Raw genomic sequence first — 27,874 nt, 5'->3', positions numbered from 1 at the left:
GTCTTATCCTGCAAAGTGTGTGACCCAGCCACCTTCCTTCACCCCACGTGTTTCCTTCAGCTCTGGGTGGCTCTGTTCACCAGAGCAGTTACACAAGAAGCCCAGTGATAAGATGTCTGAAACTGGAAGCTACTCCCAGAACAAAAAAAGCAACGTGCTCAGTAGAGCTGAAGGAAAAAAAAAAATTCTTATCCCYCTCCCGAATCCTCAAAATAAACTGTGAGAAATTTTCATGAGTTAAAATTTTATATATATATACATTAGATTGAATGTGAACGGTTTTGTTTCAATATAAAGCTCATTTAACATACTATTCTTTCTTATATTTTAGGAACTTAAATTAGACCTTAATTCCTAAATGATATGGCCAAGGCCTAAAATTAGAACCTTTTCTGTTTTAGAAACTTTAAAATGCTTTAACAAATATCAAAGAAAACTCTCCTTTAAAAGGTAATTAAATAGAAACTAATCCTTTCCTATGAAACGCTTAGTTTCACCAGACAGGCATTTTCTAGGAGAAAGAATTGCCTAGAAAATCCCAGCTAGTCTTCAGTTCTTAACATCAGCTAAAAATGAGCAGTGAAAACAAAGACCATCTGCACTGTCCTCTGATATTTGTCTCATTTTGATATAGGCTACAACTGATCTCCTTTCTGCACACTATTTTGAACAGAGTKGTCCTCTCTGTTAATTTGTTTGCATGAGAGATTCTCCTCTCTGACAGAGATACAATCATGCTTCAAGCTGTGGTGATCTCCACCTTGGAGTTTCCAGCAGATCTGATTTAAAGTAAAAACTTTAAGTTCATGGACAAGCATTTGCCAAGCCCATGCATAAATTCATCATCAGTTGTCCCATCTAAATACATATTAAAAAAAAAAAAAAGATAACAAAAAGGTATGTAAATAAGCTCTGATCTGCTACTCAAAGAGCATTTACAAGCCATGCTTTAGACTAACCCTGTGCACAGTAATAACCCTCTGCTCTGTGTAATGCAGAGCACCCTACCTGCAGTTAAGAAATAACTTAATAACTATGTCGCACAGGAATGTCATAAAATAACATTCACTCTTAAGCACAGAGCCAGTTAATGCCATCAAGTTAAACCCAAAGGTTTCATGTACCTTAGCAATGTGGAGGCTTTACAGTACCTTCCTCTACAGTTACTCCTCTACACTGCTATTTTTCCTCCGTGTTTGGTGACACATTTTCACATGAGGCTCATCAACTTACCTGGTCCTAGTTTGGAAACTGCATAAAGGAGGTCGTAGTTGATGACAGGTGTCGCATCATCTATCGGTTGCCACCCTACAGGTGGGGATGCTGGAGGCGAGATGAGAAACTGTTTCGCAGGCTGTGGTGGGGCTAAGTGAAGCTTGTCTCCATCTGTCTCCGAGGTCTGGATCTTTAAAGCATAACAAATATATTGTTTGGTTTAGGATGGGTGATGATGACTCAAATCACACACTGCTAATGGCAAATGACACCCAGGCAGGGTCTCAGCGGCAGCCTCAGCTGACAGGGTCTGGAGACACATTTCATCTCAACCCTGCAGATGGCTCCTCTGCGGTAAATGCACCATGGGGGGCTGTTACACAAGCAAAGCTGCAATGTTTGGACCAGCTGGATATGTTCTCTGAGGAACAGCTGCTAATTCAGAGATCTGTGAGGCTAAAAGGGGCTTTTATGATCTACTGGTCTAAACCCAGAAGTAGATTAGAAACCAGCAGCTCCTGCACCAAGGCCATTGCGGGAACTTCACAAAAGTTCTGAATATTTGGCAGGCTGAGGTAAAGTGATAAAGTTCTCCATAATGAGTCTCAGTCAGCTGTTTCAGTAACAAAATCTTCTCCTTTTATTTCTATCTTAAATTATCTAGTTTAATTCTTGCGCTTGTCCAGTATATTAAAGAAGCCTCAGTACAGATGAATTATGCCACAACTACAGTCATATCTGAGCACGTTTACGGCCAGCTCAAGCCCAGAAGCAGTAAATTGCATCTGGGTGACAGCAAGCCTGGGATAAAAAGCCTTGCGGGCACTGCTGACTGTCACACAAGCCCCTGTGGCCACAGCCAGTTAATAGGAAAATGTTCAGAAGAGATGGTGGTTGGGTTCCCAACTTCCCTGCCTTTCTGCACCCTGGCTGTGACTGCTAGGGCCACACAACTCACTTGAGCACATGTCTGTTTTGGGTATTTGCAGTCCCTCATGTTGTGGGAGATGTGGGTTCTCTGCCTCCGTCATTTGAGAAGAATCTAACCTTCATCTCCCGCTTCTAACAGATGCTCATAATCACTCGCACGTGTTGCTGGCTGGGGGCTTTCTCCTCCCTCGAGCACCTCCCTGTCAAGTGAACTTACTGAATTCCTTTCACACATGTATTTAAAAGGACAAATTCACACATGTATTTAAAAGGACAACAAAAGGTAGGAGTAAGCCTGGCTCTGGCTCAGAGTTACAGTCAGATAAAAGTCATTTAATCTTTCTCCCTTTAAGAACTTAAGATACTTAACATTTCTGCATTTCCTTGTGGTTAGTTTACAGAGTTTCCCCATGCAAAATACCAAGTGTTGTAAATCTGTTCTAAGCTATGTAACTTCTCTGCGTTATATAAGTAACTTGGGTCCTAATGGGTCCCTCAGGTTTAGGGCGGACCCACTAGGCACGCAGAGCTCAGACCACATGAGGAGCTTTGAGTAATCCTTGAGCAGAGACTGGACATGGAAGATTTTTGTTACTCTCATTCAGGTCTACTGGGCACTATTTCATTAGAAGCAATGCTCTAATATGTGAGTGCGTAACAGATTTCATTACCTGTGCAAAATACAACTTCAACTTCTTCCCTCTGAACTGTGTTTCATGCAGYTCTATTCTGGCACGAGCAGCTGATTTGGGACTGCTAAAATTTATCCGCACACGTCTGAAGCTTTTGAACAGCTGGAATGTCACACAGTCATCGTAGGCACGGAACAAACCTTCAAATTTCTCCTGCAAATGAAAAAGAACAACGCTGAAGATTAACTTTGTGTTTTGGTCCATTACATCAGTGTTCAAATGTGATCTGAATCTTGCTGGCAGTTGTTCAACCAGTAGTTGTGTGGCTCCTGTGGGGTGGATGACCACAGACTAATAAGGCTCTGTGAAAAGAAAGTAAGAAAGTGCTGGACTCCGGCAAATGTTTGGGGCAAGGAACCTGAACATGGAAAAGGCATCAGCTTCTCATAAAATTCCCCAAAATTGTCACGGTGACTGGCGCAGTGCAGATACCAACAGCTGCATTGGCAACAGCAACGTCACAGAGGTCTTTTGTGTCACAGGGAAGGTTTTCTGGAYGTTTGGGCATTTAAGTAGAGCAGAGATATATCAATTTTTCAAGAGTGACTGTAGCAGAAACAAACTAACAAAAAAACAATACAGATACCCAGGTAACTGCAGTGACTTGTCCCAAAGAGAAATTTCAGGCTTAAAACCTTTTGGTTATAGACCTCCATGTTCAAAAGGAGATGAAATACGTAAAGTTAGTTTAACGTTGCAAAAGAAAGGTCTAAAATATATCAGATCTATAGATTGAGCTATTGACATGAATAGCAATTCAAGGTATGTTACACCTGCAGGATCAGACTCGCACCATAATTTTTCTTTTCTTTTTCCCACAGAGGTTAGTCTACATCATGAAATGAACCCAAAGTCACTGAATCAACTCTGACACACGTGCACAGGTCTCTTCCTTCACATGGTGGCAGATTTATAAAACATGAAGCCCAAAAGTGACCAGTTCCCTTTTAGTCTAACCCATGGGTTCAACTCAGGCTTTCAAATTGCATCCAGTCTCAAATACAATCATAGAGGATGGAAATCAGCCAGAATAAAAGCACCTTTTTTTTTTCAGTTATCTTGGGGGAAAAAAAAGGAAAAAAGTACTACTTAAAATGATTTCTCACACCATTTCATACACTGAAGGCTGTTATGTCAGGTTGAGAAGTTTCTGTAATTACAAAAACCTGTTGTATGCTTGTGTACATCTGCAAGCAAGAATTTCAAAAYGTAACTTCTCTAGTTCTCATGGAAGCAAACAAGTTCTTATCCCTGAGCTGACAACTAGGAGAGGCTGCAGAAGACGAGGGTCAGTTTAGGTAATTTAATCTATACTTTTCTCTTGCTCTTACAARCTGAGTGAGGAATGAGCTGGTGTCCCTGCTTGAGCAGGAAGGTTGGACTAGATGATCTCTAGAGGTCCCTTCCAACCTTGAACATTCTGTGAATGCAGAACTTCCCTGAAAAATTTACGCTGAAGAACAGAGGAGGGGCCTCAAGGAGCACTAAAATGCAGGAGTCCCTATCAGTGTTAAAGGGTTGCTGAAGAGTTACCTAGAAATACAGACCAGCTTCACTGTAAGGAGCAGGGAGCACTGACGCGCACATGCCGACCTGCCGACSGTGTCTCCTTGGCTGCCGGCTCCGCCGTCTTCTTCCCTGTAACGACTCCCATCGCTGGCACCCTCACAAAAGAACTTCCCTGCTAAGCTCTCATGATTTTCATTTCATTTTGCCTGACCTCACTCACCTCCTCTTCTTACCACAGGGGATATGTTAGAGGGGAATAAAACCAGCRGAGATAGCTTGGTGGTTTGGGTGAGGGTAAGGAGAGGCACGGAGCAATCTCACAGACAGCGTTAAGTTAATGGGTTTGTAGGGCTGGTCTAGCTCTACCATCTCCCACTGAAAACATGCAGTGTTTCATGCATAAGCTCTACTTTTTAGACTGTTTATAGTTTTGCAAAATTGTATTTCCTAAGCAGGAACACCTYGAGTCACATTCACAGCAAGGTCAGCCAGAAGTAGCAGCCGGTCTCAGTCCTTCCGTGCTCGAGTGTTTTATGCCATAACCTTCATGAGGAGCACAGGGAGAGTAGGAGGGCAGGAGGGGAAAGGACAGGGAACAAGCACGTATAAAAAACAAGACTTCAAGACTGAAGAACTACTCAAAAATATGTAGCACTGTTCATAATCTAAGGAACAGATGACTAGCTAAATAAGCTTTACCTCTCCGAGTTACCTCCATTCACTATTTCAGACCCACAAGCTCATTTACCCATGAGACGATCGATGCATTTTAACACAGCTGCTGAAAGGAAGCAGCAAGCAGGACGTGTCACAGCCCATCGGGTTACCCTTTGTGTCCCCACATGTGGCCAAATCATTCAGCACATCATAAAAAATCCCTGACCAGTCATGGAATGAACGATGCAGGGACTTGCCTGGACACTGGGAAGGGGCTGTCCCACCTAATGATCCATCAGGGAACAGCTCCACTCCAGCCCAGCAGAGCAGGACTGAGTGTCCTTGGTCTCTTACAGGCGCCCACCCTCTTTCTGCACCAGTCTGGAGCTGAGCTCTTGGCTGGGGCTGCTGCGAGGTGCCATAGTGCAAACCTGGGCACATGGGACATTAAAACAAGGCCCAAAAATAGTGGCTGTAAAAGGTGTTCTGGGCACAARGTTCCTTAATGAGAGTATATCTCCTTGAAAGGACAAACTGGAGCAAATAAAGCCGATTAAGTAGTAGATGCCAAATGTAGAACTAGGAGATCATTAAGGCACTAGGGACTTTATTTTGCTCACTTTCCAGTTTGATACTAGCAAGGCTTTAGGGATCCAGCTTTGATTAAGGCTCCTAAAAATGTCAGAGCAGTCTGTCCACGATGGACTCCAAACACTGTACCCAACGAAACTGTATTTCCCATTAAGTAAATTCAAACCTCTTGCGTTTTTCTATATTTTCAGTTCATCAAAGCCAACCTTAGCAGACATCCATCATGAGCCACACTTCATGGTCCCTCAGCATCGTGAGCTGTCACAGCTTCTGCTGGCTGGGTATTAATTCCCAGGAAACACCTTATGCCTTAATTGCTGCTGCCTCTGGAATGTGCTGGGTAAAAGTCTTTCCAATCMGTCTTTCACTTGCCCAGGTAAAAGTCTTTCAGAGTCAGTCTGATCTCTAAGCGAATGCATCATGTCCATTTCAAACAGCTTTGCAAATCCTCTCTCCTTCATCTCAGTGATGAAGGATTCATAATCAGGATTCTGATCAGGATTCAGATTCATAATCATCTCAATTCCAGATTTATTTTTCAATGCTTTCAAAGAATAAGTTTTGAAAGTTTCAGAATATTTTGAGATTCACTAAAAAAAAGAAAGGATTTTTCTAAGTTAAACAACACTATTACACTTTCTTGAAGTAAAATCTGACTCCAATGAGTTCAAGGTTGGAAGGGCCCTCTAGAGATCATTTAGTCCAACCTCCCTGCTCCAGCAGGGACACCCAGAGCATGGGGCACAGGGTGGCATCCAAGCGGGTTTGGAAGATCTCCAGAGAAGGAGACTCCACAACCTCCCTAGGCAGCCTGTTCCAGGGCTCTGGCACCCTCACAGTGAAGAAGTTCTTCCTCACATGGAGATGGAACTGCCTGGGTTTCAAATTACACCCATTGCGCCTTGTCCTATCATTGGCCACCACTTCACAGAATCACAGACATTCACAGTGGTGAATGTTCCAGGGGACATTCCCATCACCTCGTGTCAGCTCCCACATCTTTCTATTCACCACCTCTAGCAGCTTCTTCCTTTTWATTTTCATTTCACTCTGCTAAGCACCATGTAGCAACGCACTCATTCAGGCTGCTCTTTCCTCCAACAATTAACGAAGAGGACGAGCAGAGCGTCGAGTGCTGGAGCAACAGATCCACACTACAAATATCACAGTACAAAAGGCATCACCACACACACGTGGACTAAAATCTGCYTCTGCTCCTAAACAGGAGCTCACCTGGGGAACCCTTGTTAAATCCCAGGGTAAAAACATTAGTGAAATGCTGCCATAAGAAGGCAAACATAATATTGGATATTCTCTGGAAGGGTATACACAGTAAAGTAAGAAAAATACTAACAGAATTACCTAAAGCACTGTTACACCTCCCTGAAATATRGTGTTTGGTGCCTGCCTCCTGGAAAGATTAAGGCAATAGGAATAGATTCAAATGAAGGCTACTAAGATAAAAGGAATGAAAAAGTTACTAAAGGAGAATTAAAATTCTTGGCTTATTTAGCAAAGATTAAGAGGAGCCATGGCTGTCATCACCAGCTTAGAAAAGGGCAGAGAAGGAAAAAAAAAAAACCAAAAAGCTATTTAAACTAGAAGACTATGTTGGCATAAGACAAATGGAAACAAGTGGGCATGAATAGGCTTAAGCTGGAAGTTAGGAAAAGGTTTCAAACGGAGTAATGACTCAGAAACAACCGTGCAATTACAGCAGCGGTGGCAAACGAATTTTTGAGATTGAATTTGGTTGGTTCATGCAAGGAACTCTGAGCAGGTGCTGCCACAAGAGGCATTGTAAAAGCTGACGGGCCAAATTAGCAAGCGAGTGGGGTTCTGACAGCGCGAGGTCCTTCCAGCCTGTGTTCCTGTGATTTATTTCCAAACACTGCTCTCGTGAATAGCTCCTCTGCTATTGTGCTCCTCCAGGACAAAAGCCAAGGCCTAATTCAAATCAAGGCAACTCTTTCCACAGATAGCAGTGAGTTTTGGATGACAGCCCTAGGACTTGGAGCACAAATTACATTTTATTATTCAGTATGTTTATGCTCATTAGCACCCTTGTTCCACATTTCATTTAGGAGATAACTGTGATTGAAAACTTCAGACTAATCCTGTTTCCTAGATTTTAGTATGAAAATAAAGCACGTACTTTTTTCCCCACTCTTCTTTTCCTGTTCTTGTATGTAAAGAAAAAAGAAAACACAAACAACTATTTGCGTACAATAACAAAGACATAATTTGCAATTAGAAAATATGTTTTACTTGAAATGTGTTCTGTATTTTTCATTTCATTTCGGTAACAATTACATAGAGCGACGGCTCGGAGCCCAGAATCCCTCCTGCTTCCACAGAGCTACAGCACAAGATGAAAGAGGGAAATTGCTAGTACATAACGGCGCCGCGCACTTTGAACATAYTCGACCAAGAGATCAAACCCAGTTGACAGCAATGAGGACAACCTGGGCATTACTGCTTCATCCTAAGGATTTYAAGCAATTTTAAACTTGAACTTTGCGAGTGTCAGGTTAAAAATATTAAATCTTGCTCACTTTGGTTATATCCAGATCAATTTGCTTGTGCTCCTKCAATCTTGTTAATGCTAATATAATGCCACGGTACCATGCTAGTATGCAAAAGAAAAGAGTAAATACTGTCTGTTTCAGACTTTATCCCAAGTGACCTTATTCCTGTAGCCACCACCTCCTCCTTCAGCTCCAGTGCATGAGCAGCAAGCAGAGCACAATCACCCACAGAGCRTTTTGGAAGCTTCCACCTAAACCTTACTGAGCCTAAAGGCCGTGTCCTGAGCATTGCTGTAACACTTGCCAGAATCATTTTGACCCCAAAAATATTGGGGTAAGGTTTCCTGCCTAAGGACGCAGTGGTGAGTTCCAGAAGGTGACACTTTGAGCAACGTGACAGACATGACACAAAGCAGTGTGTTCATTTCATAGAATAGTCGAGGTTGGAAGGGACCTCTGGAGCTCATCTAGTTTGTAATTCCTCATCTCACAAAAGCTTCTGGGAACAAAACAGAGCAAAAATGTCAGGCTGGAAGAGGCCGGACCGCTCCACCTTGCCCTGGAGCGGAGGTGGAAGGAGTCACCCCTTCCCACCCATGGCACCGCCAACCTCCTGCTGAACAAAACCAGATTCTGCTCCTTGAAAATGGGCTGAACTCCTGTGTTTGTGTTCAACTTCCAAGCCATCAGTACAGCGAGAGGGACAGAGATAATATCTGCCCTCGAGCTTAATGGAAGCAGCATCCGTATTTCAGGAGAGGCTGACAAATGTCAGGGGTGCAGAATTTTGCAGTATTGCCTCTTCTGTTTTCAACCAGCTCACATCCCCATTTACCTCAAAGTGACGCACGTTCCTCCTGCTTAGCTCCACTGAGCTGGAAACCAAAGGCTCCTTCAAGACAACATAAATTGTTCCTGTGGCAGTGCCAAGGGGGTGAGATTTAATATAGTCTGGAGACCWCTCAATTCAATTTCACACCCGATGATTGAGCTAAAGAAAGAAAAATTCACACTTTACATTTCTTCTTTACACAAATATTGCTGTTTTACTGTAGTGCCCAAGACAACCTTTTTTTTTTTCCTTTTCCCAAATACCACATTTTTGAAGACTTGAGTTCTACATCCCATATCATCATCATGAAACACTATTTCAGGCTAGATGGAATAGAAATAGACTTAGCATTTTTTGCTAGTACTATGCCACTCCCTCACTCTTCAGGAAGTCTAGAAGGCTGTCCTAAAAGTGCATTTGTTTGGGGGGAATTCAAACAATATATGAGTAGATAACTCCAAGGAGCTCCTATGCACTGCATTTAAGAATGAACACAGCACAATATTGGCTACTGATTCCGTCCTATTGATGAAAAACACTTAAGCTCAATAATTCCAATATTCCAATAGTTCCCATGTTGTTCTGTGATGGGAAGGAAGTCCCAGCAAACCAAGATCAGCAGGAGAGCTGCCTCCTGGGCATGTCCAGCTCAAGCTGAAGAGCTTATCCTAAGGCCGATACTAGGTAAGGGATTGTTCAAGCTCATGAAGGGAACTCAGATCACAAAGTTATTGTTTCTGAGAAGCTGTATGAAACACATTCACCATAACTATATAAACTCAGGGCCTGTAAGAAAAACTTTCCAAGTGTTCTTTCTTTTTTCACACTATTCTAGCGTAATCTTTGAAAGTTGAGTAGGGTCTTCTCACCCCTCCTGAGTCAGATGGCTCTCTTGGTCTATGGAGGGAAACTGAGGCAAGGACAGATAATGACAAAGCAGTATGGGTATTTTGGCTATTTTACCAGCACTCCCTCAACTACTTCTGACTTCTTCTTAAGCATCTTACTTCTATGAGCAAAGCCAAACTCAGTGAAGGGATGCAAAAAGCTCAGAGTTTTTAAAAGATCTGTTCTCGAGCCTACTAGAGTATTTAGTGTCCCTCTGTTGATGCCAGAGACAGAGAATCAGGACCTAACTGAATATAATGCTCAACACGAGAATGACATGTAATAACAGTAAGTTGGAGAAGTTGGTTTTACTACTGGATTTCTATTTGATACCCTCACTTGGAGATGTAATGTTGTAAAGCAGCCATAAAACACATACCATTCATTCCCTGCCATTGTGAATACAGTTAAACTCCAAAAACAACAAGCAAAAAGCCACGGGACACAGTTTGCACAAATAAAATGCTGGTCTTGCCCATTCCTGATTTCCTGCTTTACCTACAGTGAGGGACAGACTCAGCATTTCAGCTGTTTCTCATCACGGACAGACTGAAGGCTCAGCCCTTTCTCCCTCCCCTTCTCCTCCCAGCAACTGCAAACAACTGCTCTAGCCCCATTAGAAACCTCCTTCCAAGCCACCTGCGCGTAAAAAGAAACCTTTTGTTAAAAAAAAACAGAAATGCAATGAGTAGCCTGTAACTGCCAGGCCGGATCGGCAGTATTTTGACCGCTGTCTAACACGCCRGTTGTACCGTCTGACTGTTCCCTCTTCTTGCCAGGCTGCCTGAGCCATCTGTCACTCGACGTCTTGCACTTGGCTTGGAAATTACTCAAGGAGATCTATTTTCTGTATACATTTGAACAGTGCCTTGAAACTGGAGTGTATAAGAGAGGTTCGTTTGCCTTGTCCAACACAGTTCGCTGCTTCACGGCTCTGAGCTACAGTCCCTGTCACTGAGCCTGCTGTTACCTCTCGCGTTTCTCCCTCTTTTCCTCAAGCTGCAAGTTTGCGTCTCCTCTTCTGATCTGGAAAGAGGCAGAAGTTGGGATGCAACTGCAATGGAGTTATCCCCCCTTCTTCGATCTTTGCGCAAGCAAATGAAAGAATCACAGAATGGTTAAAGGTTGGAAGGGACCTCTAGAGATCATTTAGTCCAACCTCCTGCTCCAGCAGCGACACCCAGAGCACGGCACACAGGGTGGCATCCAGGCGGGTTTGGAAGACCTCCAGAGAAGGAGACTCCACAACCTCCCTAGGCAGCCTGTTCCAGGGCTCTGTCACCCTCACACTGAAGAAGTTCTTCCTCACATGGAGATGGAACTGCCTGTGTTGCAATTTACACCCATTGCCCCTTGCYTGTCACTGGCCACCAATGAGAAGAGYTTGGCCCCTTCCTCCCTACATTCCCCCTTCATGAACTTATACATGTTAATCAGATCCCCTCTCAGCCTTCTCTTCTCCAGAGAAAACAGGCCCAACTCACTCAGTCTCCTCTGAGAGATGCTCCAGTCCCTTAATCATCTTTGTTGCTCTCTGCTGGACTCTCTCGAGAAGCTCCACGTCCCTCTTATACTGGGGAGCCCAAAACTGAACACAGTACTCCAGGTGCGGCCTCACCAGAGCTGAGTAGAGGGGCAGAATCACCTTCCTTGACCTGCTGGCAACACTCCTCCTGATGCAGGCCAGGATCCCATTGGCCTTCTTGGCCACGAGGGCACACTGCTCACTCATGGTTAACTTAGTGTCAACCAGGACTCCCAGGTCCCTCTCCGTGGAGCTGCTCTCCAGCAGGTCAACCCCTATTTTGTACCGGTGCCTGGGGTTATTCCTCCCCAGGTGCAGGACCCTGCAAAGGACCAAATTACAAAGTAGAGTCTAAATTAAGAGTGTGACTGCCCTGCTGATGAGGGGAGCGAGGGAATAGCAATTGGCATCTGACTCAGGAACGCTGTTCCACCCAGACCAAATATCCCAAAAGAAAGTGGGACGTAAATTAAGACCCTCTCTGCTTATTTAGGCTCTCTGCTTAGATTTGCTCCACCTAAATTTGGTTCAGAATCTTTTATTAGTGTCAACCRTTTAATATTTAGATCTGAAAGGACGACAGCCTTTATTTCTCTATGGAGGTTTCAAGCTAAGAAAACAAAACAAAATAAACCCCTCACTCCAAACTGTTTGGTTAAAAGCAACTAAGACTGCATTCCTTCTTCTGCGTTTTAGCATCTGTTCCAGTAACTGGTCAGATGGGTCCTTAAAGTTTTCCAGAATGAGTAAAATACTCGTTTTTTTGGTCTCTTTCTCCTTTCTTACCTGGTATTTTAGCACATATTGGAGCACAGTATTCCTAAAAAAAATATAAAAAATAAACAGATTATCTATTCCTAAAGCACTACGCACGGCTGACAGGCAAGCCCCATATACCTTTCCTGTCAAAAATACCAAGAGAAGCCCAATGAAATCCTTAGGAGAAGATTAATTAGTACATCCAGAGTAATCTGCTCCAAAACACATGCAGCTAAACAAGCCATTAGAGGAATCACTGTTACCCAGGCTCGCTGTTGAAGGTCGGACTAATGTGGTCACGTGCAGGCAGCGAGTTCCTGTTCAATACACGACCAGAACAAAACGCGCCTCCAAAAAGGGGCATCACGTTTCAGTCCGTGCTCTGAGCCATGCCTGAAACAATCCGAAATTAAAGCGGGAGCACTTTGAATCTTCATAAACAAAGAAATATTGTATTTTGCTTAAAACTGCTGCAGTTTCAGCTGATAAACTATTAGGTACCAATATAAACCCTGGTTTGGTTTGTAACCAAATTTTTAATTTAATATAATTCGGTTTATAAACCTGTTTTTGTATTTTCTGCTTTGGTTTATACCAAGCAAAGACAGATTTTTTTTTTTTCTTCAGAAAATATTCTTTTAAACCAAGCAAAAAATGTTGAATTGCTGCAATTACTTATGCAAAGTTGTTTCTTTTTGATTCATGCTTTTATGATTCATGGAAATCTCTTTCTGGAGCTTGCCAGTGAAATGGTGTCTCTATTATCAATTCTTTGTGTATATTTCTTTTTTTACCTGCTCTCCTCTTTATGGTCCTTTGCTCATAAATAGCTTATACAAAAACATTTGGGAGTAATGCATCTAAATGAAAAGGAAATGAACGCTTTCTTTTATTATATAGGACATGGACTTTTCGCACAACAGCAATTGTGCTATCAAAAATGCACCTGTACAAATTATATATAAAGTTTATGTTTTTATATATGTTGTTCTAGTTTTGTCTCTCTGTGTTTGTAAAAATAATGTGTAAGAATCTGAATGCTGTCACCATTGAGCAAGTTTGGCTGTGTGTTTGATTTTGCAGCTCATGGTAGAAAAGTGCTGGAAAGCATCAGCATAAAAAGAGATTATGCCCTTCCACATACCCTTCCYGGGAAAGCTCCATATTGTCATTGCAGAAAACTCAGTTCAGCATAAGAAACTGAAGATGTTTCCAGTTTGAATTTAAAGAGAAAAAGAAAATTAAATTTAAATTTAAAGAGAGAGAGAGAAAAAAAAGCACTCGAGAAGCTGTTTTCTCTCTGCCCAGCCCACAGATGGGCCATGGTCCTTTACGGTCCTGGTATCCCAAGCTGTGCAGATAAATGCACAAATATTACAGAATTACAGAGAGAGCTGTCAAGCAGTGGTTTAGCCAGCTAATTAAAGGCACTGCAATGGGGTTCCTGGATCTGAAAATTCAGTATTAATTTCCAACACACAAACAAAATGCCCAGTTCACATCTATACCTTGACCTTGCCATAGTCTTTAATAAAACTGGGTGCAGTTCTGAGCTCCCCAGTACAAGGGGGATGTGGAGCTTCTACAGAGGGTCCAGCAGAGGGCAACAAAGATGATTAAGGGACTGGAGCATCTCTCCTARAGGAGAGRCTGAGTGAGTTGGGCCTGTTWWMYCTGGAGAAGAGAAGGCTGAGAGGGGATACGATTAACATGTATAAGTYCATGAAGGGCAAATGTAGGAAGGAAGGGGCCAAGCTCTTCTCATTGGTGGCCAGTGACAGGACAAGGGGCAATGGGTACAAGTTACAACACAGGCAGTTCCATCTCCATGTGAGGGAGAACTTCTTTCCTGTGAGGGTGACAGAGCCCTGGAACAGGCTGCCCAGGGCAGCTGTGGACTCTCTTTCTCTGGAGGTGTTCAAAACCCGCCTGGATGCTACCCTGTGCCCCGTGCTCTGGGTGTCACTGCTGGAGCAGGAGGTTGGACTAAATGATATCTAGAGGTCCCTTCCAACCTTTAACCATTCTGTGATTCTGTGAAAATTAATAAAGTAGCTTAAAGCTGGGCTTATTTAGGCTGCAGCCAGAAAAGTTCCGGGTGGACCTGAGCAGCCTTGCAGCATCTACAGAGAGGTCACCAGGATGACAGGGCCAGGCTCTTTCTGAGATGCAAAAGGGGAAAAAAAAAAAAAAAAAAAAGGAAAAAAAAAAAAAGGAAAAAAAAAAAAAAAAAAAAAGGGGAAAAAAAAAAAAAAAAAAAAAGAAAAAAAAAAAAAGGAAAAAAAAAAAAAGAAAAAAAAAGGGAAAAAAAAAAAAAAAAAAAAGGGAAAGAAAAAGAAGGGAAAGAAAAAAGGGAAAGAAAAAGGGAAAGAAAAAGAAAAGGGAAAGAAAAAATGTCCTTCATCTGCTTCAACAGCAACTAGCACTGCCTATTGCCAGCCAGGATATGGGTGACAGAACGTCAAGTCTCACAGTGATATAATTGTTTTATTAGACAGATGGAAGAAACCCCAGGGTGAAAAAACAAATACTCCTGCCCAAACGGTTCTTGTGACAGTTTTCAACCAACTGAATAATTTCCAGTTGGTACAGATTTTATTTAGAAACAAGACTTTAAAAGTAGACTAATCCTGTCTTACAGCTAAAAACAGCTCTGCTCTTCAGAATGACTTTCATTTCCTGATGTGAAAAACATATCAGGAGCAGCATGATATTAAAAAGATACTGAATTGACACGATGAAACAAAGTCACTCTTCAGAGGAGCTCTGAAGGCSCATTATAGAAATCAATAGGGTGGCAACAAGCCCAGTGATGGGTGARCAGAGTGGCAACCAAGAGAAGAAACAGATTTTCTTCTGTTTATGAACAATTTATTGCGTGACTTTTTCCTCAACAGATTAGACACCGGAAAATGGCTACAATCCCATGGAGTCTAATTTCTTGTTCCAGGTTATTTTTTCCACACTACGGCCATGTGTTGTAAAGGTTTGCAAGCATGTAATAAACTTATCCGCAGAGCTGGAGACAAATGGGTATTCTTGAGGAGTCCATAATTCAAAAATCAGTAGGACTTCCAAAGCAGCAAGGTTTGGCAACATAAAAATTCTAAGTAACACGAAAATCCGCAGACCAAACAACTCCAGGGCATGTAGCCAGCATCAAAATGAAGGGAAACAGCTTGCTCCCTCCTGAGGTTGCACCTTCAAGTATCAGGTGGCATCACAKGCTTCCAGCTCTAAATCAAGCTGCGGAAGCAGCGTTGCTTGAAGCCTCAAGTCTAGAGTTTATGCTTTTGAATTTCTGTATTACAGTCCTTTTTCTCATATGCTAGAGGAACAACTATTTACTTAATCAGCAGGGAATACTAACATTTAATTAAGAAGGACAGTTTATCAACTGAAAGCAAACAAGATCATCCTAACAGACCATCAGTGGTTTACAAGCCGCAGCCCACAAGCTCTYTAAGGGCTTCCCAAATCAGAAGCAGAATAGCTCTGGACTCAGCATATAGATCTACAGCACATCTATACACACCAAGATTGACAGAAAACATTTATGGAGGCATACATCAAAATAATCTGAAGGCATTAATTGCTCTCTAGAGATAGGAAGTGGTCTCAGAATAGGGTTGCTCAAGATAAATCAACCTGCAACTCGTATCAACCACATGCTTTATTTTGCACGTGTGCACACACGCACCCGGCTATTACAGTTCCAATTCCCTGTGTATAAAATCCTTTATGCCCTTTTGTTTCACACTGCACAAAATAACTGCARCTTAAACAGAGTATCTACCAAATGCCCAAGGTTTCTGTGTTGTTCTCCAGGATGCATTGGGCAATCTGCTGTTCCAGTCTCTCTCAGGCCAATCTCAGTACTCTACCTTGTGGTAAAAAAAAAGCCCTTGTGGGTGAGGATCAAGGGCAAGTCGCTCAAATGACAGTTTTTCAGCAGTTTCAGTTGAGTGATTTGCTATAAAGGCAGGAGAAAGATATTTAAACACTTCTTTATTCATTCATTAAACATTTTTATACAGAAGATTCATCAACTTCCCCAACACTCAGAACTTTAAGTGTATCAATAATTTACTTCTGTGTAACATAAACAGAATATTTATTACTGTTAGAGCACAGCATTTGGCTTTGCTCCCAGCTGTCATGATTAATAAGAATTTTTTTTTAGTTCAACGATTTGCGGATTATGGTTCAAGGCCTGGCAGTGCCCTGCAGAAAGCTGGCCGCTCGCACCATCCTGCAATCCCTCTAATACAATTAACTATTTCTAAGTATAAGGTATGAACTTTCACACTTCAGTTATTTTCTTCTTCTGCAAGCAGGAGAGCAACACAAAAACCTCATTTTACACACAGAAAATGAATATCTGAAAGTCTACCCAGCCTGGATCCACCTGCAGCAGCAAGTTTCCTCTCAGCTGACCAGTTGCCAACAGGAGCGGAGCTCGAGCTTGTAAAATGCCACTCGGGAGGGATGGGCTCAGGTACACCGCAGTGGCAACCACAGCTCTTCACTTGCTTGACACGGGGTTTGGCAAGGAGCTGCCCAAGCAAACTGCAATCCAAGCATCCAGCGGGACTAGGCTTTTAGCCACCATGCTCCATAACAACTCCCAGAGGAAAAAAATGTCCCTTCCTCTTCCCCCAGGACCTAGCTAGTAACAAAATGGGGTGACTGTGCTCGTGACCCCCTTGGAAATGCTGCCCTCCTCGCTCTGCCCCATCCTCCCCAGTCGGAATAATCTTCCACAAATTGTTTTACGTATAAGACTGGGGATGGTACTTAGTTTTGTTCCATTACAGCTCACAGATTTGCATCATGCAGCTCTCCAGACGCATGTATTTTCATTACCTAGCTCTAATCTTGATTTCTTTTCAAGGGTACTCTGCTCTGGTCTTAACTGCATTTTACCTTGTTGCTTAATTTAAGGTCGCCCTCCATTTCAACCCTACCAGCACGGTGTCATTCACGTATTTTAAGGTTGTTCTCTGTTCTGTTACACCAGAAATTCATTATTTTAATAAAAACATCAACTAAAGCTCAGTTCTAGGAAGAAGGGTGAGCGTATCTGCTTAAACGCCTTCACCACTTCAGAATAAAAAAAAATCTAAAATGGAAAGAGTTCAAACAACTGCGCACCCACTTATGGAGCTTATATTTAGACTGCAGATTACTTATGACGGGCATATGTTGAGCAGCATGGAAGCCTCAGTCAAAACATCTACCTTCYACCTCTCCCTTATCCCACTTATCCAGCTGCCCTGTCAAATGAGGAAGGATTGATTTGACGTGATCTGCTCTAGACAAGTCGGGCCTTATCGCTTCCCGGAAAGMAAATCATGTGTAATTGTCCAGGCCTTGCTCCTCCTCCTCTTTTTAAACACAAATACTCTGTCTTGCCACCTCTTATCCACRCGAAATCTCCCTGTAATGTAGGAATTCTCTGCACTATTTTACATTATTTCAGCTATATGCTCAAGTACTGTCAGATTTTAATCAGGCCCTGAACACTTCAAATACTTTGCCTTACCCCTCTGTGTTGTTCATTGCATGCTCTCTTAGAATCAYAGAATCATAGAATGCCGAAGGTTGGAAGGGACCTCAGAGGTCATCGAGTCCAACCCCCCTGCTCATGCAGGGTCACCTAGAGCACGTGGCACAGGGCTGCATCCAAGCGGGTTTTAAAGATCTCCAAAGAAGGAGACTCCACAACCTCTCTGGGCAGCCTGTTCCAGTGCTTTGTCACCCGCACAGTGAAGAAATGCTTCCTTAAGTTCCTGTGGAACTTCCGATGCTTCAGTTTGAAGCCATTTCCTCTAGTCCTATCCCTGCCCACCACTGAAAAGAGGCCGCCCCCCTCCTCCTCACTGCCTCCCTTGAGGTATTTATACACGCTGATCAGGTCCCCCCTCAGCCTCCTCTTCTCCAGGCTGAACAGRCCCAGCTCTCTCAGCCTTTGCTCATAGGGCAGATGTTCCAGGCCCCTGATCATCCTGGTAGCCCTGCGCTGGACTCTCTCCAGCAGCTCCACATCCCTCTTGTCCTGGGGAGCCCAGAACTGGACACAGTACTCCAGATGTGGCCTCACCAGGGCTGAGTAGAGGGGGATGATCACTTCCCTTGACCTGCTGGAGACGCTCTTCTTAATGCATCCCAGGATCCCGTTGGCCTTCTTGGCCACCAGGGCACACTGCTGYMTCATGGTCAACTTGTCGTCCACCATGACACCCAGGTCCCTCTCTGCGGGACTGCTCTCCAGCAGGTCCACCCCTAATCTGGTGTCCAGGGTTATTCCTCCCCAAGTGCAGGACCCTGCACTTGCCCCTGTTGAACCTCTTCTTGCCATTAATGCATTTGCACATTGTTTCCTCTTGTTTTTCAATTTATCACAGAATTTATCTTGTTATTTAAATCCCACACTTTGTTTCCACTTCTTATATAAATCCTTAAATATCTGTAAATCAAAAGGAGTAGGTGATCCAGCCATGAGCCTCCTTAATGTGCTTCTCATATACCATTTGTATCTCGATGGATAGCCTCTATAACGCACTCTATAGTGCCTCCTTAATCACTAATTCTCACACACTTCATCTCTCAGATTATCTTCTCAGGAGACACTATCTACCTGCTCCATGAATTTGCTGAACATGACTTTTTTAAAAAATACAGTAATTTTTGTTGTTTGGCTGTCCTGAACTCTCCTTATTGCAAATGGTTACTCCAAACCCACTTTCATCAAAACTGCTYTCCACTCTTGGATTCTTGATTAATTCCTAAGAGCAAAATCTGCACTTGAATGCAAATTACCCATTTTTCTGCATATCACATCTTGGCGTATCACTTATTGGTCGGGTGCTTTCAACAGTGTAGAGKGTACTGTTACTTATTTCTAACACCATATACAATGCTGGAAAACAACAACAGGAAATGCACAGTTTCTTCTTATATTCCAAAAAGATGAAGAAGAAAGGAAGACAGAGAAGATGGGAACAAGATACAGTGAAAGAGGAGAATAACTTTTGGTAATATCTATAAAATATAGTCTGTCTCACACATGCTTAATGTGGCTCAGTCTAGCAATTACCCCTCACTTAAGTCCTTGCAGAATAGTAGAAGGCAACCAAAGCTCAGAGGGTTCCCATGTCACTGGCTGCTGAAAGGTGTTTGCATCTCTTAAAAGGTTCCTAATTGAGGAAGAAAAGAGCAAGAGCATTTCTGATGGTGCAAGAACAAAACCAAAAGCAATCATCCAAAAGAAACTTCACACATCAAAGCAAAAAACAAAGCAAAAAACTCCTTCCCTTCCCTGTGGCTTCAAAGCAATTAAATTGTTCCCTAAGGAAGCTAGAGAGAACACTGGTTAGACTTGGGTTTCCTCGCACAGATCTAATTATTAAGACAACAAAAAAATATGTATATTCTACTTGTTCTGGTTACCTGCTTCCACATGGGAAAGAGGAAAAGTAACTAAATCTGCATTAGCTATCAGMCAAACAAGATGCAGCAAATGACAACAAAACCTGGGCTTGATAAACCTGGAGCAAGACTAATACAGCAAATGAAATAATTACCTTTTGCATAAGTGGAACTTTATTTAGAGGACTGCTGGATCTTTTACCAGAGCCAGTTCACGTGGCTCCACAGCAGCACATCTGAGCTGGATGGGAACCATGAGATTTCAGTGAGGTTAACACTGGCTGCTACAGGAGCAGCACACAGCAGAACTTGTGCTGAATGATGCAGCTCGCTTAATATCCCATGTTTTATGGCCTATGTATCAAAATTACTTACTGCAATATGTGAAGTATACAGATGCTTCCACAAGTGACAAATTAAGCTGAAGAAATTACACTGTGCAACCGCCTGCTGATACCACTTTRAGCATAACAGGCTCAGTGTATTTCTCATCTCTGTAGCTAATAACTTAACTGATTTTAAAGGTATCTGGTGCTGCAAAGCTCAAGGCCCTCCTGTGCTGCAGGCCACATCTCCTGCTAGATACGGAGCCATCCTGCAGGACCGAGTCCATCTCTCCTGCAGGACACTGTGAGAGTCCTAGGCTGATTCTGAAAGCGAGAAGAGAATTTGCACCAATTTACAGTGAAAAAATAGCAAGTAATAAACCAAGGTTCCTCGTTGTCCTGTAAACTTTCTAAGTCCCTAGGATGGAGAACAACATTTGGAGAAAAAAACACATACAGAACCTGCTATTAAAGACAAGGGTCATTAACTCCGCCACATCTGGTCCATTCCTATTCAGCTTCCTAACCAAAACACTTATCTCCTGCCCGCTCAGTTCTCCATCTGCAAATGAGAATAGCTGGAGTTTTTAATCCATTGCACCACTCTGAAGTCTTCCAGCAACTACCAGAGTGCAAAACAGACACACGCTGGCATGAGAGATGCAGGCAGCAGCCCTCAGCTCTGACCTGCACTGACCCGTCCGCCTTGTTTTCTGCTGTGTGGACAATTACAGGACAGCAGCAGAGCTGCCAGTTCCACTAACTGCTGCAGCCAAAGATTTCTCCTTGGCTCAGGGGCAATGGGAACTGCAAATGAGGGCAGTTAAAAGCATCACAAAAACACTAACCTTTTGAGAAGATGATCTGCATTTTGGGGAATTAACAGGAACAAAGTAGAATCTAATCTGAAATCTATATGGGAAACAGAGACTGGAGTTGCACTTTCAGGCTGCAYAAGCATTGAGAGGTGTTGCAACAAGAAGGAGAAAAAGAGGGTGAAGTTCATTATTTTGCCAGAAATAGCTAAAGCTAAATATTCTGTATTGCAGCTAGTGCAAAGGGCATCTAAGCTCGCATGCCTCAAGCTAGCAGCATTTGAGACTCATTTTATATATATAAATATGCAAAAAGTCAATAGTCAACACTAGGGAAAYAATAAACACAGATATTTCAAGGGCAAACTGGACTGCACCCTTGTGTGAGCCCCAGAAGTTTCTCACGGTGAACAATTTATCTCTAGTAGTGCTTTACCATGTAAATGGGGACAGTTTTCAGTACAAGGGCAAATACATAATAATGGCACCATGTGGACATAAAACCGGACCCTGGCAATTGGTGTGCTGGCTAAATGTCTAATAAACTGTGGTAGCTTTCGCTATTTAGCATCTCTTCCCTGAGGAAGAATTCCCCGCTTGAGCCCAGATTTGCTTCCTTGTTTGCATTGTGACATCTGATCAGAAAACATCTTCCAAAGTAAATAGGCTGTTCAGCACATGAGCTATCAAAACCAGGCAGATACACAATGCCTTCATAGAACTGCCCTGGAAAATATATTAAATTAACCATACTGTCCATATGTAATACATATCCATTACTTTAGAGTAAGTATATTTACACAAAAAGTAGATATATGTAAGGTTGGTGCAGACTTCTGTCTCAGAACATGCAATTTTTCTCGGCATCAAAGTTCAGGTTACAGTAAGGAGCAGCAAACTATCAGTAAAGCTTGAGATTCAACAGTAGAAAGGCAAGTTACAGCAGCTTTAGAGAAGAATTAAGACTAGATCTCTGTGGGCCTCAAAACAGCTTCCCCTTGAAAAACTTGTTGTTTTTGAGAGAAACAGAAAGGATTTAGGTACTTTACCCCTCTAGGTTATCCACAAAAGCAGTTATTTAATGAAAAATCAGTATCAAACTTGCTTATTAAAAGTAGCTCACAGCCACAGCTTCCCTGATTAATCCCTAGAATGTGCTAAGGAAAATCATCATCTTTTCATTGCTCTTCACTCAGGCTGTACCATTTATCAGCATAATTGCAAGGTCTGTCTTACCTTATTACCTGCYTTGGACTAATATTGCCCCTCCAAGCAACACAGTCTAGCCATTATTTATCTTCTCTCCTTTGCCCACAGATTGCTCATTGCCTAATTATCCCTAGGAAAAGAAAACATCTGTGTGTGACCTCTAGCAGAAAAGAGGATGAACATGAATCCAACCCGCCCTGACATTTGCTGCTCCGTCGATGGCAAAAGGGTGAGCAGTRGCAAGCAGAAAGCCAAGCAGATGCAGAAGCACCTGCAGCTGCCTCCGACCTCCCCTCGCAGGGCAGTGTTCGTTCCTCAGCAGCCTGAGCTTCCTCGAGTCAAACAAGCAGCAAACACAAATAATGCAAAGGAAAACCCATGCCCAGAATCATGGGAAGGAAAACCCATGCCCCAGAAATCATTTAAATGGCTTTTTTTTTTTTCACATTTACAACATAAAATTTGATGTTTTACATTAAAAAGCAGAGCCAGGTTACAAAACTTCTAAAACAAAGGTGACAATTTTTATCTTTTTAGCTCTCATATTTTATGCCAATATATCAGTATTACAGCTCTTGGAAGGCTGCAAATGCAAAAAAGAAAAAGAGAAAAGGATGCAGAAAGTCTTCTATTTTTACTTGTTTCTGCACATTTTTTAAATCACATTTTTAAAGTGTTAATACCAATAATTTTTTGTTTTACTCTGCAAGTTTCTCTCTTCCTCCTGTTTAAATGGTGCAAAACAGCAAGCATAGAAATCAAGAGACAAGTATATACGTCACTCGAGCAGAACTACCAGGTCTCCAATTTCACAGACTATTTCCATCCAGGAAAGATCCACCAGGTGATGCAAATACCAGAGAAAAAGGTGACCAAGCAGTGCTTTTGGCTATCAGGATTTTTGTCTTGGGTAGTCATACAGTTAATTTGGTTTCCTCCTTATGGCTGCAGTCTTTGGAGTCTTTGGATCATGCCACAATCCTTCTTTTCCCTCACCAAAAAATCATGGGACTGAAGAGAAGAATTTGGAATAAGGAGACCTAGAACTCTAATAACAACAACAACAATAACATTTTTTTGCAGCTGGCAGCATCCAGAGGGGCAGCAACACTTTCATTTTTCTTCCTTTTTTTTCTCCTTATCTCTCAGAGCACTTAAACCTTCAACCTCAGAACATCTTTGTCAACAACTCCATTTTGCAAATGGCAAATTGAAACAGGAAGCAAAACCATGGAAAACTAATATTAAACCCCTTTGCTCTCTAGACCTCTGAAGGCAAGAAGTGGTGTTAGTCTGTGAGACCTCTCAAGGACAACTGCAAGGTGAGGGCTGACCCCTAAACCACACACCTCAAACAGCTGCCACTAGCAATRAGCACATGAAATAAATACCTAGTTTGCAGGATGAAAGAGATCCTGGACCAGCACGGACTAATCCCCCAGGCCACTATGGTCAAAACAGTGAAACAATTTTTATTATTTCCCTTGGCTGCCTGGCTCTTCTCCACATTGCTTCTTTGTGTGTTAAGGCAATGATACTGTCCACTTTAAATTATAGTATTTGGATGAAAATTCGATTCCATTAGCATTTCTTCTGTTGCAGCAGTGCCTCCTGGCCCCAGCCAAACCTTGCTGTCTAGCAGAATGGCTCACATGAACGTAAGGGAGAACGTGGGCAATTAACAATGTCAGGGTATCTTGCTTAGCGTAGGGGTTGAAATGCTCTTCCACGGCTTCAGGGATGTCTGAATAACCAAAATATTCATTACCTAATTGCATATGTAACAAACATAATTACATAAAATTATCAGAAAGACACTGAGAAAAGAACTTCTATTACACAGGTGAACTTCAAAGTGGACCCACACTCGATGATTTCTGTGATTATCTTCACAGGTTGCGATATACTTCACCCCTGATATACAGGCACTGCACTTTTAGAGGCATCTCAATTAGCCTGACCCAATTTTTAGATGATAAAAGCCTAGCAAAAGCAATAGACAATAAAAGCTGTAAGGGATGGTTCACAGAAAGTGATTCCACAGCCTCTGTGCTGCTCATCCCCACCTCAAGCAGAAGCTCCTGCTCTACAGCCTGGCTTGGTTTTCAGCTCTTCCTCAGGCTTACAGTTGGACTCGATCATCTCAAAGGTCTTTTCCAATCACAATGATCCTATGCTTCTCAGCTGGCCTGGCTCATGGGGAGCTTGCCCCTTGTCCCCCGCTCCTCACCATGGGACAGCAGCTCTGCAGAAAGGAGAGCTCATTCCAGCAAATGCGGCTGATGGCCACGCGCTGCACAAAGTCATTAATCTGCTCTGCTGAGGGAATGTTCCTCGACACAAAGAGCAATGAATCCAGACAAAAAGCTCTCCCTGCGGGAAAAGCGCTACAGCAGGAAAAAAAAAGGGCATGGCCTTGACCACAGCACCATGTAAGGGTTTGCCTTAATACTTATGCCTGTCAGGTGCSTGGAGCAGAGGGGAAAGGACAGGGACAAGGAGGGCAGGGATTGGGGGTTGGAATAGATGAGTCCCCTTTCAGCCTCAGCCATTCTGTGATTTCCACTTTGGCTTTTACAGCTTCCCCACCCATCTCCTCTTCAGAAATATCCCCCTTCCTCTTGAGCCTTCCCGCCTGGTGTCCCTGCCAGCCTAGCCAAGTCCCGCTCTGTCAACCACCAACATTCATCTTCAGCGTTTCACCCACTGAAAGCCAGTGGGATGTGGATGAACTCCTAAAGACCATGACCCTCCCTCTCCAGCACCTCTTTTTGCTGCAATTCTCCTCAGAATGACCCAAGAGTCGTCACTCCCCCCACCTTCGAACACTGACAGGAGGTCACCAGAGCGCGGGCCAGGAGCAGCGCCGCGCGCTCGAGGCCCTCGCGCCACCACAGCACTCGAGGCGGCCTCGGATGACCCTGTTTGCTGAGACCGAAGGGGAAATCCAGCCGCACGCACCCAGGACCGACCGCTGCTCACGCCCAACCTGGCGTCTTCAGCGGTGGCTTCGCGTTTCCCAGCTGCACTGCAGTCTGCAGGGCAGGCTYTGCTGCAAACACACCCAACGTCCTGCCGCTCACGACTAATCCAGCCAGGAGAAAAAGAAATAGTTGCAACCTAAGCAAGCAAAGCACAGGATGGCCAATAAAAGGAGGTCACATTCCCTGCAGTGTCGCTTCACCCTTCTGTTGGCCTTCACCCCGCGCTCCTCAGCCCTGCCATCTGCACGCAGCAGCTCTCTGAGGTCTTACCAAAGTCAAGAGAGGTTGTCTGATCTTAGAGAAGCCAAATCTGGCTTGTTTATTACTACTGCAGTATCAATTAGGGTTACAAAGAGACCTTTGCAACTTGAATTTCTTGCAACGTCTCATGGAGACCATGTAGCAGGCACTAAAACACAGCTGCTCCCAGTACGAGCCCTTGTCAATGGTGGTTAAATCCTATGTTAAAATGAAATCTGTTCTTAAGTTCAAAAAAAGTGCTTGCTTAATCTTTTACAACACTACAGGAAACATGTCCCAGCGTCAGCAAAACTGTATGTCTGAACCATTTATATGCAATATTTTCTACYAGTTTCACCTCTGAATTCAGCATTAGATTGTTAATAAGAAAAACGATTTTTGAATCAAGTCTCCACTTGCTGTCAATACAAAACTATCTATTCAAARTATACAAATGGTCACAAACTAACGGGGAAAAAATCATAATCTACAACAAATGATTTTTTTTTCTGCAGATTACTTCTACCAGTTTCAAGGTGTGAATCCTGATTAAAGACAGTAGACGTTCAGAATTTGCCCTTACCTCTTTTTCCCCTTCTTCCTATACTAAGAGCAGAGCAGTCAGACTGGAGACTAATGTTGTCTGTGTCCTCTAAATAAACTGCTGAATATCACTGCATTATGCCTATGAGCTCTTTGAGATGATCTGTGAARAGCATACTTAAAATTCCACTTTCAAATTTAATTTACAGTGATTTTCATGCAGTAATATGAAAATAAATGAAAAAGATAAGTGATTTCACCAGTAAGTAATTATACACAATGATTTTTCTATAGCAGTTGTCTAATTAAGAGACTACGAGCTCAGCATAATAAGCCTTTGAATTTAGCATTGCTTTTGAGGTAAGCATGTGATATGCAAGATGCACAACTTTTTGTATTTTGGTGCATCTGCAATACAGCAATACTTGCTACAAACTTTTAACCCTTCACAAAAAAAAAAAAAAAAAAACCCTGTATCTATCCTTGATTTGGATCTGAACATAAAATATAGCTGCTGTCCAACGGAGTAAGCAAAATCTCAATACCCATAAATACATTTACTGCAGGACTMTCTAAGGCAAGTGACACTGGACTAAAAATATCCTCAGAGAATTAACAATGAATGATTTTTGTTATGAATATGAAACACGCATACACACAGATGTCAGTTATATAACAAATTTCTTCTATCATTAAAGAGCAAACAGCAGGCTATTTTCTCAGCTAATTAAAACAGTAAAAAGCAGGCACATTTCTCCCCCATTTCCTTTAATTAACAGATTTTTAAACTGCATGTGCTTTACTACTGCAGCAGCTTCTCATCTGTCTCCTTAGTCTAAATGGCTACATACAAATTCCTAGTGCTCCCCAAGGCTTTCCTGAGAATCATCTGCAACAAAAGCATCGGAGGCGCGTACCTTAACCTCTTGGCTGGTAAAAATCTCCACGTCAACCCCACAGGCAACCAGAGTGGAGACATCACAGTCCATGCTACGGGCTGGCATCCCCCGCTTTCGCACACAGAGTTAGGCAATCTCAGAGTAACAAATGACTGGAAAAATAATAATAATAAAAAACTCTTCAGTGTTGCTATTGAACAGTCCCCGGTGCTGCTTCAGTGCTGCCGATAACCGTAGGCTTCTGCCACTTGGCACTTAGCTGAGTTGCTCCTTGTCTCTCCCTCCTACATCCACCAAGTGAGCAGGCAGAGCGGAGCACCGGCGCTGTTCCCTCGCTGGCAATGACATCACCACAGAGACTGACATAAGCTAAAGCTATTTTTTTCACCCCTTTTATCTCTAGGCAGCACAGTGGATCAAATTGAACATGATTATGTRCTAAATCTGAACTCGGACTAAATCAATTCAAGCAGCGCTCGCTGGCAACTGAGTCATAGCTGTTGTTTCAGCTGAGTGCTTATGTTGGCAAAAAAAAAAAAAAAAAGAGAGAGATCGCCTGACACTGAAAGCGCCACTCTGGGTGTAAATTAACTCAGCATTTAAAGCCACGGAGTTTGGGGTGACATTCAGTTATTTATTCTACCTGCAAACCTACAGCACAGTAGTAATGAGAGAGAAAGAATAAAAACTTCAGCGTGATGGTTTTAATAGCGACGCGTTGTCAAAAACGCAAGCTGCATAATTCAGCACAGTAGATTAGAGAACATCTAGTTCTGTCGTCAGCAAAGATCATCACATTGCAAATGTGAGGTGGGCACTTAAACATGCAAGTTGCACCATGAGTCATTTGCAGAGAGATCGGAGGCAGGTCTGTGTGCGATGCGAAGTCAAAAGCCCTTCAGAGAATAAAACAAAATTTTCCCTTGAAATTCAGACTTCACACTAGGCAACCTAGGCACCATTTGTCCTCAAAGTTATCCCTTCTTTAATGAAATGTTACCRAACTATTTTAAGTAAAGCTATTTTATACCTCCTAACCAGTCTGGTTATACTTTTTCAGTTTAATGTTTTGCGGATAGAAAYAGAAGTCCTAAAACTGCAGGTTTTTTCTAGATGATCTTTATCTCAGAGTTGCAACATTAATTTTCCTCTAATGTTTCTCTTGTGATACATGAATGACTTTCAATTGTTGTAGGCCTAAAGACAAGAACATTTTAGGGTTAATTTGAATTTACAGGTAGAATTAAATAAAACATTTATGTTCTGCAGTTATATCAGACAGCAAATGACAAGCATGCACG

The 27,874-nt window shown here is 42.7% G+C and overlaps 1 protein-coding gene across 2 annotated transcripts in view; it reads right to left on the bottom strand.

Annotated features, from left to right (window-relative positions):
- RCAN2 (regulator of calcineurin 2) overlaps window positions 1-27,874 on the bottom strand; it is a 73,822-nt gene that overhangs the window by 6,423 nt on the left and 39,525 nt on the right. Inside the window, exons 1-3 of one of the 2 annotated variants that reach the window (XM_026039983.1) lie at window positions 26,592-26,893; window positions 2,817-2,990; window positions 1,234-1,405 (exon numbers count right to left, since the gene is read on the bottom strand). In XM_026039983.1, the coding sequence (XP_025895768.1) occupies window positions 1,234-1,405; window positions 2,817-2,990; window positions 26,592-26,678 (433 nt within the window). In that variant the 5' untranslated portion in view covers window positions 26,679-26,893. Of the gene's footprint in view, window positions 1-1,233; window positions 1,406-2,816; window positions 2,991-26,591; window positions 26,894-27,874 lie in introns of those variants that run through there. The other variant, XM_026039982.1, reaches the window with a different exon arrangement.

Source organism: Nothoprocta perdicaria, unplaced genomic scaffold, assembly GCF_003342845.1.
Source record: "Nothoprocta perdicaria isolate Ctin4 unplaced genomic scaffold, notPer1 scaffold_248, whole genome shotgun sequence".
NCBI lineage: Eukaryota > Metazoa > Chordata > Aves > Tinamiformes > Tinamidae > Nothoprocta > Nothoprocta perdicaria.
Note: the sequence above shows the minus strand (reverse complement) of the source record. Positions and strands in the feature narration are given on the sequence as shown.